Source organism: Pistacia vera, unplaced genomic scaffold, assembly GCF_008641045.1.
Source record: "Pistacia vera cultivar Batoury unplaced genomic scaffold, PisVer_v2 Contig614, whole genome shotgun sequence".
Lineage (NCBI taxonomy): Eukaryota > Viridiplantae > Streptophyta > Magnoliopsida > Sapindales > Anacardiaceae > Pistacia > Pistacia vera.
In genome coordinates this window covers 680,749-694,950 of record NW_022196462.1, presented here as the reverse complement: position 1 = coordinate 694,950, position 14,202 = coordinate 680,749, and the positions used below count along the sequence as shown (strand labels likewise).

The following is a 14,202-nucleotide window of genomic DNA, read 5'->3' as shown; positions in this document are numbered from 1 at the left end:
TTACTAAAAGCCCTACAATCAACCTAGAATGCTATATCGATGCTAATTGGGCTAGTAGCATTGAGGACAGGAGGTCCACAAGTGGTTGCTGTGTTTTTCTTGGCACTAACCTACTGCAATGGACTTCTAGGAAGAAGAAAGTTGTGGCCCTATCTTCCACTGAAGCTGAGTATAGAGCACTTGCTCAATGGTCCACTGAATTGGCCTAGTTTTGTAGTTTATTTTCTGAACTTGGTCTTTCTTTGTCAGAAATTCCAATTATTTGGTGTGATAACCAAAGTGTTGGATCTCTTGCTTCTAACCTAGTGTTTCATGGTAGAACTAAACACCTTGAACTTGATGCACACTATGTTAGAGAACAGGTTACTTCTCACAATCTCAAAGTTTAATATGTGCCCACTGAATATCAAAAAGCAGATATCTTTACAAAGGCTTTGCCTGCCTCCAGGTTTGAAAATCTGAGACAAAAACTGACAATAAAAGCTCCACCTTCCTCTAGCTCAATTGGCTCAACATTTGGTACTTGGTTGTAATTCTGTAGTGAAAGCTGTGTAGTTGGCGGTTAAAGAGAAACTGATTGTGAATTTTGCTTTTGCAGTAGAATTTATTGTGAAGTTGTAGTTTCTGCAGTGGAGTTATTGTGTTGATAGTTATTGAGTGTGAAGTTGTAGTTTCTGCACTGGAATTATTGTGCAGTTGTAGTTTCTGCAGTGGAATTATTGTGAAGTTCTCAGAGTTGTGATTGAGCAGCATTGCAGTTGAGCTAATCAAAATGAAGTTGTCAGTCATGTATCTGCTTAACGTATGGAGAGCTTCTGTTGAGTAACTGGGTTGTGCAAAGCAATTATGGAATTATTGTGAAAGTTCTCAGAATTGTGATTGAGCAGCATTGCAGTTGAGCTAATCAGAATGAAGTTGTTATCTGCTAATCATTTGCTATGCAGTCTTGTTATATGCTTCCAGAATCATTTGCTCTGGAGTTGTTATCTGCTAATCATTTGCTATGCAGTCTTGTTATATGCTTCCAGAATCATTTGCTCTGCAGTCTTGTATCTACTTAAGGTATGAAAAGCTTATGTTGAGAACTGGGTTGTGCAAAGCAATTATGGAAGTTTGATTTACAGGTGGATGTTAGAATGTGAAAGAAATAGCAGACTGAGAGATTCAAGGAAGTTTGATTTACGGCAGGATGTGAATATAAGAAACAAAGCAATGTTGACTAAAGTTGACCAATATTGTTAACTATATTCTGTATTTCTGTTACAATTAGTTGGGTACAGTCACATTCAGTTGGGCTTTTAGTTGTACATTCAGTTGGGCTTTTAGGTGTAACAAATTTGTATATAAAAGTGGGAACAGTACAGTTGTATTAAGCAATGAAGTAAATCCTAGAAAAGATACAGTTACGTTTTTTTCCCAAATTTTCTTTACTCCTTCTCTCACTTTCTTCCTTCATTTTCTCAGCTACTGTCTCAATTCATTTTCCTTTGCTGAGATAGCAAACAAGTCCATTAGAAAGAACAAAGAAAAGAAAAGAAATGATTGGTGTAAAAAATGTTTGACTTTATTGCATAACTATCTGATAGTGATAGAGCTGGATGCCGGCCTTGTCTATCTGGCATGAAAATTAAGCCAAGATTGTAGGAGAAGAGACAATGTTCTGAATTCCTAATATCTACCGCGAGCCAAGAGTATTTCAGAAGATTGTTATCTTTTGCATTGTAATATAGTAAGTTTGTTTGTCTTTCTAATGGCTTCAGGTTGTGGAATTATAGCTATCAAGCGATCCCATTTAGACTGGCTTCGGTAGTAAAACCTATCAGCTGCCCAAGATATAGCAGTCCAATTAACCAAAAATGAGAGCAAAATTTTGACATTTTAGTTAAGATACTTCCGTGGCACTTATTTGAGAAGATGCTAACAAAGAATTAATCATTTGATGATGTTTTTTCTTATTTTTAATTTGATGACAGCCTCAGATAACTACCACTTTAAAATACTTCGGGGGAACAGCACATTGAAGCTTAGTTGATGTGATAAAGTGAATAAAATACTTCACCAAACCTGGAAAAGATGTGTGCCCCAGTATTTGAGCCAGACCAGCGACAATGAATTGGAATACCACTATTTCGAACATCAAGATATCTGGCATCTGTCTCTGTTAAACTTAACAGAGATTATTAATAAAAATATGATTACCAGCTATGATTTATACAATCATAAGTTTAAGATATACAAGACGTATAGACATTCAATCAACATTTTGCATATACTGAATAGTTACAAACTAAGATAAGAAAACATGCTTACTGACTCACTGTAAGGGTTGTGTCAGTGAGTAAAGGTTCTGCGGGACTGGCTAAATGCGTGGGCACATGATAAATAGGAACTGGCATCTTCACAGGGAGATTCGGCATTGCAGCCTCAAACTGAAGAGCTTGAATTGCTTGCCTTATTGAAGGTCTAATATTGCAATCTGGGTGCGTACACCAAAGTCCAACAATCATCAAACAATTTACTTGTTCCGCATCAAACACATTCTCCAATATTTCGTCAGCAGCTGAAAGAAGACTTCCAGTTCCATAGAGATCCCAAATCCGCTCTACCATATCCATTTGAGATCTCTGCTCCACAGGATCAACTGACCTTCTTCCAGTAGCAATTTCTAGAACAACCATCCCAAAACTATAAACATCGGATTCTTTACTCGCTTTGCCCGTTCTTATATACTCCGGCGCCATGTAGCCTAAAGTTCCGGCCAAAAGAGAAGCTGACTGTGGACCCAGCTCATGATCCATAAGCCTAGCTAGTCCAAAATCGCCAAGCTTCACATTGAAATTAGAATCCAACATTATATTGCTGGGTTTAATATCACGATGAACAACACACTGCTGCCATTCTTCATGAAGATAGAGCAATGCAGAGGCTAATCTCAGAGTTATCTTGTACCTCAAGGCCCAAGTTAGAGGACTCTTAATCTTGCCAAAAAGATGATAATCAAGGCTTCTATTTGGCAAGAACTCATAGACAAGTAAAAATTCACCTTTATCGTGGCACCAACCGATAAGTTGAACCAAATTCCGGTGCCTCAATTGGCTAATCACCTTCACCTCGGTTATGTACTCTTTTCTTCCTTGTTTAGAACCCTTGGAAATTTTTTTCACAGCCACTGCCATATCTGTATCATGAAGGTACCCTTTGTAAACGGCACCGAACCCTCCTTCACCTAACTTTCTGTCATTTGAGAAGTTATTGGTGGCCACAACAAGATTATCATAAGAAAACCTTCTTGGTCCTGCTCCTCTTTCAAGATCATTATTAATCGATGTTAAGTTAGCCGCATCTCTTGCTGTTTCTCTCCTTATTCGTTTCTGCCTCCGCACCCACCAAATTCCAAATGTTATAAGAACTCCACATGTCAGAACACCTAGTGAAACTATTAGACCAATTGCTAGCTTAATCTTTTTCTCATCTTTTCCCTTACTAACTTCTTTTACATCCAAACTTGAACTGAACTCCCAAGTTAAAAGTTGATGTCGCTCTGTAAGGTAACTCGTGGCAGCCGAAAACCCAATTGTGACCCACTCAGGTAGAACCTCCATAAGATCAACTTGAAGTGAAAGACTAGAATTTTCTGAAGAACTAGAGGTTGAACTATAAATCCATGACACATTCAAAGTCTTAGTAGTAGCATTATAAATAATCCATGCTTCAGCAGTATCTCCACTGTGCAAGCTAGCATTCCAGTAAGTGTAATTGGCTGAGGATATCGAGTTAGTGTTGATACCAACGTGTTGAACTTCAGGGTCCCATTCCTCATTCGGGAAAGTGTCGAACTCAACTAAAACTATTTGGTTCTGAGACGAGTCAGAAGTGGTGGTGTTAAATAGGCCTAAAAAACCGCCAGCTGAATTGGGCGGGATTTCGAATCCAACAGGAGCAAGGAAGAAAGCAAGCCCGGCTGCATACGCAGAAGCGTTCTTATTTTGTGTGTCGATAATGAAGGAGAAATGGCTTGTAAAATCAGCAAGTTGTCTTGTTTCAGAGTTCCAGAGCGGGACTTTCTCAGCATACTTGACTCGACCAACCTGACATATATAACTCAGACTGTTGAATTCAACAGCTCCAACATTAGGCTTTGCATCTCCTTCATAGAGTAAGTTGTTTCTGCCATTGTCAAACCGAGTTATTTGGAAGGAAACTGAGGCGGCAGAGGGAAGAAGGAACATAGAAGAAAGAAAGAGTTGTAACATGGCAAGCTGTAAACTAATCAAGTTGCAGAAAATAACCATGGGAGGTTTTGCTGAAATGGGCTTAATTAAGACGTAGAGTTTCATCATGATGCGTGCCAATTTTAGTCTATCTCTTGGAGCACAAGATCCAACTACTACCGAATTTTTAGATGGTATGAAAATAGAATAGAGATAAATGAGGTTATAAAATAATCAAATGGAACGTTGATTCTAGCTGTTCAATATTTTGAAGAAATTTCACAAAAATAGCTGTTCAATATTTTATAAATGAGGTTATAAAATAATCAAATGGAACGTTGAAAAAAAAAAAAAAATAGCCGGCATAATAGTGTGATGTTGAAGTGAAATCTAAAATAAATTTTGGTTTCATATTACGTTTCATATTTGACTGTTCAGAGGTTGACCCAATATTTTTAAGTAAATGTTATGAATCAGGTTTTTTCGAAATTAACGATTTCATCAAACAATTGAATAACAGAATTTGAAAATATATTTTGTTAAATAATCAAGATGGGGTATAGGATTTTTTTTTTTTTTCCTTGGTGTATTCTGTATTCATGATATCATTCATCCGAACTATGGATTATAACACTTTCTTTCCTTTCTTTATTAATTTAATTTTGGGTATTGTCCTAACTCTAAATTGGAGAGAGAAACAATTTGTTTATTAAAGTCTTTGAGCTATAGTAAGAGCAGTTTACCAAGAAAGTTTGACTAAAACTAAAGTAGAATAATAATTTGTTTTAGAAAATTATGTCTGGAAGACAAATGTATAAACAATAAAGAAATGTAATTTGACATCTCCAAATAAAGAATTATAAAAATGTGGCCTTGCGCTATTGGCTTAAGAATATCTAAAAATCAAACATCTGGCTTAGTTGACCATTGACTAAGCCAGGTAATGTTGAAGATCGATGTGACTTGCATTTTCTTAAGTAAGTTTTAGCTTTATTTATATACGTCAAATTACATCACGGTTGATTTGAACTAAAAAATATAAACTAAACCAATTAACCAAAAAGAAATCACAACTCTTCCAAATTATATAAGCTAAAAACCTTTATATTTTTTGTAGAATGTTGGCATTGCATTACTAAATAATTTTGAAGCTTGGGAAATTAAGACGGTGACTAGAAAGAAATTGTCGAGCTAAGAAAATAATAGACCTAGCAATTAAACATATTGCCATAACCAAAAAAGAGTTATCAGTTTAGAAAAAAACTTTTAACAAAAAAGATTGTTTTCCTTTTAAACGTGTCCCTAGGTTTGGTTGTTTATAAGAGATAATTTCTGCCAAAGCAATTTTTGATGTATTAGTCAAACGAATAAATCAAATCTCTTGTATAAAAATTTTAGCAATCTACTGGAAACATGACTATGAGACGTTGATTTAACATATATAGCTCTGATCGATGTTGAGTTGGTCTATGTCCCTGTAGTTGGGTCAATCACTAACGTAAAAAATGTTACAACTCCTCTTTTGAACATTAGACTTAGGCCTGGAAATTTCAATATATAAAAAAATTAGGGGATTAAATAAAATTTCTAAGCCCATAGGACCAGTCCAAGCCCTAACAAAAGTCTTAGGCCTGGTCCCAATTTGAGACCAGTCTTTAAGGGCCCACGCCTGGGACTGCCTAGGCCTGGGCCTTGCCAACCTCTATTCAAATATTTTGTTGTACGTTAAAAAAACCAACAAATGGACTTAGACCTAGCAAAACGGGCGGGTGGACCGGGTACGAGCCCAAAACGGGTCGATCTAAACAAGTCCAAAATATTAGACTTGCACTCTACCCTATGCGAGTACGGGTGGACCCGTAGTTACCTGCACTGTTCATAATAATTTTCAATTATGACAATTACACCCCCAAAATTCCTACAACTTTTATTTTTTGCAATCACACCCCGACAATCAACTACTCCCAATTCAATTCAATTTACCACAATCAACTACGTCAAATTCAATTCAATCCTCCACAATCAACTACTGAAAATTCAATTTGATAAAAAATAAAACACAAATACAAATACAGACACAATAACACAAATATAAAATTACAAATTCAAAAACATAACATAAATTTAACTTGGCAGTGTTAAACTAAACATAACATAAAATTACAAATTAAAAAAATTCAACATAACATAAATCATCTTCATCTCACAATGTTTGTGTTAGTAGAGTCTCTTGATTCCACACTCCCCGGATTAGTTAATGGCACACGAAGAAGATCATCATCCATATCATCATCTGCAATTAACAACGGTAAATATTAATAAATGAAAATAATAAAACATATGAAATATTATTATAATAAGTTGTTAAGAAGACAAATCAGATTGTCAAAACCTGGGCTCCGTTTGGTTCATAATTGGGTATTTTTGGGAAAAGTTTTCTGAAAAAAGTAAAAAAAAAAAAGTTGAATTGGGCGGGTATTACGATGTAGGATTTATAAATTAATAAAATACCCCCTATATTTGTTTATTTACAAAACACCCCCTATAATAAAATCTTAAAAGTTAACAAAAACACCCCCAACCCAATGTCAAATACAGACAGCCGGCCACCACCACCGGAGGGTGGCCGGGTTCACCGTATTGGCGCATGACCGGCTGGATCTTGCTGGTCGTGCGCCGATATGGCCTTTGCCGGCCAGATCCACGGTGGATCTGGCCGACAAAGGCCAGATCTGGCCGTATTTTCTCGTCAACGACGACCAAAAAATGGTCGTCATTGATGGTCAACAACGACCGTTTGTTGGCCGTCGTTATAAACCGTTACGGCCAAAGATTTGGCCGTCAACGGCCAGATCTTTGGCCTTAGATCTGGCATTTTCCAGCCAGATCCACCGTAGATCTGACCGAAAAAGGCTAGATCGGCGCACTACCGGCCAGATTCAGCTGGTAGTACGCCATCCTAATAGATTCCGGCCACTTTCTGGCAGTGGTGGCTGGAATCTGGTAAATATGAATTACTGGGGTGTTTTTGTAATTTTTAAAAAAATATTTAGGGGTATTTAATTAAATTATCAAATTTAAGGGGTTTTAAAAAAGTTGAATAATATTGGGAGTAGTATTCTCAAAAATCAAAGTTTTTGGGTATTTTACTGTTTAACTTTTTTGGGAATACTAAAAGTAGCATTCCCAATTGGCAATCAAACGGAGCCCTATTTATTTATAAAAATATTGCGTCAAAATTAATACTAGAGTAGAAGTATGTATAACGATTCGGCTTTTAATGGGATTAGGTGAGACTAAAAGCTGAACAATGTAAAAGATCAATCTCCGAATAAATGGAAACCCAATTTCCCCATTACCAAAAAGAAAAAAGAAAAAAAGTTATCAGACGTAATTAACGAAAGAAGATGCTTAAAACTACACATTTCAGACTTAATAAAAAAGAAAAAGAAAATTAATATAAACAAACTAGTCGATAGATTCTTAATTTTGATTGGATCTTAAAACTATGCACTATGCTTATAATTAATGGTGAGTAACAAACAACTATATAAGTTGATAAAGTGACATTGATTTTTGTTATTTGGCGAATTCCATAGATATCAAAATGTTGTTCTCCAATTGTATTAGGCAATCACCAACTTGCTGGTTCTTTCATATTCAACAGTGTGAATGGACGACACATTGTCATAATGAGAAATAGAAAATATTAATGAAGAGGACTATATATGTCACATCCTAATCCTATTAGCTCAATGTTGAATGCCTTGGCCTACTTAATTTCCTTAATGTGGTTACAGAGTGGTGAAATAAATTAAGCATATGCTATGATAACTTTAATGTATAATACAAACACACACCCAAACCATCCCCCCCCCCCCCCCCCCCCCCCCCAAATCAAACACACACATGAATGAAAAACGGATGGATAAAACAGAGACTGAAGAGAATTCTGGAAATCGTGAACTCTTTTCAACTGATTTCTTAATTGAAAAACAGTAGCACATACAGTGTGAATCTTTATACAAAGAAGACACTGTGTTAACTGAAACGACACAGTTTTAGAGCTGTGATCACAGCATTAGGAAATTACAATAAGGACCTCCACAGTTTGTCCTTTTTCACATTTTGGTTAACATTCCTCCTTAAACTGGACTCTCCTTTGCTCTTGCTATCCCTTTTGCTACACTTTTGTGAACTCCATTTTGTATATCATTTTCCCTTAAAGAGATTGGACAAATCGTAAATTGCAGTGCTCCAACACTTTAATAAAGCATTCCAAAAGTGAACCATTTAACAGCAACTTCAACACTTCAGTTCACCATTCAGTAAAACAGCAACTTCAACACTTCAGTGAACCATTCAACAGCAACTTCAACACTTTACTGGAAGAAAAAAAAACTTCAACACTTCAGTAAAAACAGCAACTTCAACACTTCAGTGAACCATTTCAATACTTCAGTACAACCAGCAACTTCAACACTTCAGTTCACCATTCAGTAAAAACCAGCAACTTCAACACTTCAGTTCACCATTCAGTAAAAACCGGCAACTTCAACACATTTCAATACTTTAGTACTTCAACAAAACACAGCAATTCCAACACTTAAACAGCTAGTTTAGCTGCATTTCAACTACCATTTAACTACCATTTCTACTGCAAAACACCCTTTCCAACTACAGAGCATTTCAATAACAGAAAACAGCAACTTCAACTACTATTTGCAGTCATTTCAACTACCAATTTCTATTGCAAAGCACCCTTTCCAAATACAGAGCATTTCAATAACAGAAACTACAACTACAACTACTGCAGCCTCAATCACAAAACTACTGCTGCAGATTTTTTTTTTTTCATTTCAACATACTGCAACTTTAGTCACAAAGCTGCAACAACCACTTCAACATCAGAACAGATTTTTATTTTTTTTTATTTTATTTTTTCATTTCAACAGACTGTAACTTTAGTTACAAAGCTGCAACAACCACTTCAACATCAAAACAGTTGCAACAATCACTTCTCAACACAAAATCTCATTTCAACTTAACACAACCATTTCAACAACCACTTCAGTTCATCATATTTCAGATTACCATATTTCTGCTTAGCACAAGAACTTCAACAGCCACTTCTGTTCACCAAATTTCAGTTCATACACACAGGCAGCATTAAGCACCATTATATTTAAGTTAATACTTACAGGCTGTGGAGTGTCAACAACACAGAGTTTCTGTTTCAACTCGTGAAACTGAGTAATGTAGAGGGCTTTGGTTAACACATCAGCTATCTGCAGTTTTGAAGGAACATACTGCACAGCAATTTTTTTGGCTAAAACTTGATCCCGGATGTAATGAGTATCAATCTCTATATGCTTTGTCCGAGCATGAAAAACGGGATTAGAAGCTAAGGCACCAGCGCTGACATTATCACACCAAATTACTGGACAAGAATTGAGGGGTATTCCCAACTCAGAAAACAGACTTTCCAGCCATGCCAATTCAGTTGCTGTATGTGCCAATGCTCTATATTCAGATAATTTTTCAGATATTTTACCAAAACATTTTCAGATTCAATCTAATTCGATTTAATTCGACTATCAACTTAGAAACTTTTCAGAATAACATTTTTCAAAAAGTGTAACAAACAGGCACCTACATTTTTCAACTCTTTATTTTCTTGATTTTACATAAGGTCAACATTCACATCAGAAAAACCATCTTTCGGAATAATCCAAATTGAATTTTTTTCTCAGTGCAAAGTTTAGACCACAGAATAAATATGACGAACAATGTAGGAATATAAGATTAGATGTTTTTCCATTTTTTTTTCACACATAACAACCAAGAAGAAAAGATATTCATTTTAGAACTCAATTCCAACAGCGTTGCCTAGCTAGTCTCTCCCATGAGCCAAATTCAAATAATTTGGAGAGTATTTTGCCTTCAATATCATTAATTTTTAAATTGTTTGAGTTCCGTGTGGACTGTAGTAATAAAAATAGATATATGACACAAGATTTTTTGACAGCTTAAGTGAATCAAGATAATCAAGTAGTATCAAAGAAACGAGAAGATAATATGTCACAGGGTGTTATGTAATAATATATAATAGATTGGGGCATTGAAAATTTCACGCATTTTAGAGAAATGGGTCTTGGTTAGGGCATGTAAAAATTCACTTCATTATTGGCCCAAATCCAATTTTAGAATGACTACTCAATTAATAGCCAAAGCTTTATGTTCACTAACATTTAATAGTGATGGGTATACCATTCTTTTTCATAAGCATAAAGTTATACCAACATTTTCCATTGTTATAAATAGATAAATATTGTTGAAAAGTTATAGGTGGTTTCTTTTTTATACTTGACATTAGAGATATTCTTTATATAATATGTGTGTTTTTGAAATTATTTGTCTTCCAAAACTTGATAATAAGAGACAACAATGCTACGGAGACCGGCATGTGCATCGAATTGTTACACGAATGACGTGTCCTGACTCAGACCAACCACGTATCACATGAATCAATATTTTGCGAGTGAACGACGTCGAGCAGCACTATGAGCATCAACTATGAACGATCGTTCACTGTTATTGGATGGGAGTCCATTATATGTGGACGCCTGTCCATGCTAAATGAAGATGGACTCCCATCCATATTATATGGATGGGAGTCCAATTACTATGGACGTGAGTCCACATAAAATAGATGCCTGTCCATACTTAAAAAAATAGTTTCTGAACGAAAATAATGGACAAGCGTTTTTAGTTTATGGACAACCTCCCTGAAAAGTGGACGGGCGTCCACATATAATGAACGCCCGTCCATACTTTAAATAAAGTACTATTTAATTTACAATATTGGACATCGCCTGAGTTTTGGATGGGCATCCATATACAATAGACGCCTTCCATACTGTAAATTAAAAAATACAATTGTATACAAAATTCAGGGATGCCCATTCATCAGTTACGGACGGTCCCCTGAGTTTTGGACGGGTGTCCACATAATGGATGCCCTTCCAAACTGTAAATTAAAAAAAATTATCGATGCCCATCCATTATTCAATGGACGGGCATCCTTAACTTATGGATGGCGTCAACATATAATGGACACCCAGCTCCATCGTTTAATGAGTGTGTTAACAAGAATTTAGGTAAAAATATTGGGGCAATTTTAAATCAGTTTGGGCCGCTTTTCTTCTTCTCTTCTTCATCCCCATCTCCGCTCTCTTCTTCGTCTTCATTCCTCATCTGCGCTCTTCTTCTTCTTTGAAGTTCTCATCTACCACTCTTCTTCTTCGTTGAAGTTCCTCATTTGCCATCATTCTTCTTCAAGTTCCTCATCTGCCATTATATTGTAAGGTTTTGTCTATTTGGTTTTTGTTAATCACGTATTTTTTATTGGTTTTGATTGATGATTGAGCTTGTTTTACAACGTTCACTTCTTTGTCTTGGTTCCTCATCTGCGCTCCAAGTTATCGCAACCATTTGCCATTTTAAGTAAGTGTTTCGTTAATTTTGTTTGGTTCATCATCTTTTATTGGGTTTGATTGATGATTGAGGTTGAGTGGCTAGGTATTAGTATTGGCTGATGAATGTGATTATAGTGAAGTGTTTCTTTTGAATGATTGATGATTGAGGCTGAGTGCCTAAGGTATGAAGTATTGGTTGATGAATGTGATTATAGTGAAGTGTTTCTTATTTGAATCAGATCGCTTTTTAGCTCTTTTGCAGCCAAATATTGTTGCAGCTTAAATGTGTTAAGAATTGGACAGAGGAAATTAAATTAGTTAATGAATATTCGCTGACTCTGGTATTACTGCCCCTGCGGTAATCAAATTTCCTAGATAAAGAAAAGATAGGGTTATGGTTCTGTTAAGAATCAGCCACTGAGTTGATATCATATCATAAAGACAGTATTAATGGGTTTGATTGAAGGGGCTTAGGAATGTCAGGAGCTGCTAAAGTGTTCAATATTAGGAACTTTAGGAGTTGCAACCCTTTGGTTATACATGCCACAAATTGTTTCACGGTGCTGTAGCATATAAACCTGCTGTATAGATCTTGGTATGGTGTTTTCTTTGTGAGGTTAGGTTGATCTACTTGAGCCATTTCCTCATACATAAGCTTACCTTTGTAGGACGAACTTTGTGTTAACTGCATTCAAATGACTCCAAGAAGGTCCCCAAAACTGACTCTTAGGAAATCTGAATCCAATTTCGTGAAGTAGCCCACTAGCCAAACTGACTCTTAGGAAATCTGATGCATGAAGGTAAAAAATGTAGGACAACAGTACATATTTGTTATTGCATCTTAAAAAGGAGAATCCAGGAATAGATGGTTACCTCTAATTAGTTTCTAGGAAAAAAAGTTTGTAACATTAATAGAAGCAAGTGAAAATTTAGTAGTATATCATAAAGAATCTTTGCTTAACGCTCATACCCTTATACCACGATGATTCCATCATCTATAACTATAACCTAAATCGTTGACTGCACAGGATACTATATTGAAGTACAGTTTACAATCTAGCACAATTCATAATCCTCAGGAAATTATGTGTAACACACGCAAGATATGATCGAAATATAGTTAAATCTCATCTAGACAAAATTATGCCACATGCCATTGCAGAATCTTCTTGCCCAGAGACAATTACTCTAACTTCTCCATTATAGCATCAACTTTTTCATAGTTTAAGCAGTAATCCATTAACTCCAAGTGAAACAGACGAAATAAAAACTGCAAAGAATTCTGGAAATCATGAAATCGTGAACTGCTCTCAAACAATATTTTGTTAAATTGTTACAGTAGAACATACACTGAGTACTTATTACAAAGAGAGACACTGTGCAAAACCAAAACAACACAGTTTTAGAGCTGTGATCATAGTATTACGAAATTACAAGAAGGACCTTCATAGTTTGTCCTTTTCACACTTCTGGTTAACATTCCCCTTAAACTGGACTCTCCTTTGCTCAAGTTATCCCTTTGCTGAACTTTTTAAAAATCAGCAAAAGCAGCAACTTCAATACTTCAGCCCCACTGCAGTGCTTTGTCATTCAATTGAACATTTAAAAGAAATGGAACAAATTGTAAACTGCAGTGCTTCAGCAAAAGCAGCAACTTCAATACTTCAATAAACCATTTCAACGCTTCAGTAAAACAGCAAGCTTCAACACTTTAATAAACCATTTCAACGCTTCAGTAAAACAGCAAGCTTCAACACTTTAATAAACCATTTCAATGCTTTAGCAGAAGCAGCAAATTCAACACTTCAGTGAACCATTTCAGTGCTACAGTAAAACACACAACTTCAACACATTTCAATGCTTCAGCAAAGCAGTAACTTCAACACTTAAGCAGCTATTTAAAAGCACTTCAACTACAGAGCATTTCAATTACAGAGCTCATTTCAATGCTTCGCAAAAGCAGCAACTTCAACACTTAAGCAGCTATTTTAAAAACCACTTCAACTACAGAGCATTTCAATTACAGAGCACATTTCAATGCTCAGCAAAAGTAGCAACTTCAACACTTAAGCAGCTATTTTAAAAACCACTACTCACTACAGAGCATTTCAATTACAGAGCACATTTCAATGCTTCAGCAAAAGCAGCAACTTCAACACTTAAGCAGTTATTTTAAAAGCCACTTCAACTACAGAGCATTTCAATTACAGAGTAGTCATTTCAACTACCATTCTGCTACAAAACGCTCTTTCCATTTTCAACTTCAACTACCATTTCCACTACAACGCCCTTTCATATTGATTCACCGCCACTACTGCGACTTCAGATTACCACATTTCAACTTAACACAAAACTTCAATAACACAAAACTACTACTACTGCAACTTCAGTCACAAAACTACTACTGCAGATTTTTCACATTTCAACACAAAACACAACAATCACTTCAACATCGAACAGTTGCAACAATCACTCCTCAACACAAAATTGCTACTTCAGATTACCACATTTCA

At 35.8% G+C, this 14,202-nt stretch overlaps 1 protein-coding gene across 1 annotated transcript; it reads right to left on the bottom strand.

Annotated features, from left to right (window-relative positions):
- Nucleotides 1-2,179: 2,179 nt before the first annotated feature.
- LOC116110807 (L-type lectin-domain containing receptor kinase IX.1-like) lies at nt 2,180-4,387 on the bottom strand. Its single transcript, XM_031397017.1, has one exon. It carries the CDS (start codon nt 4,338-4,340, stop codon nt 2,307-2,309), a length of 2,034 nt encoding a protein of 677 aa, XP_031252877.1. The 5' UTR covers nt 4,341-4,387; the 3' UTR covers nt 2,180-2,306.
- Between the last annotated feature and the right edge of the window lie 9,815 nt (nt 4,388-14,202).

What these genes read in the sequence shown, in the direction of transcription:
- LOC116110807 (XM_031397017.1), bottom strand. Translation starts at nt 4,340, where the DNA reads ATGATGAAACTCTACGTCTTAATTAAGCCCATTTCAGCAAAACCTCCC.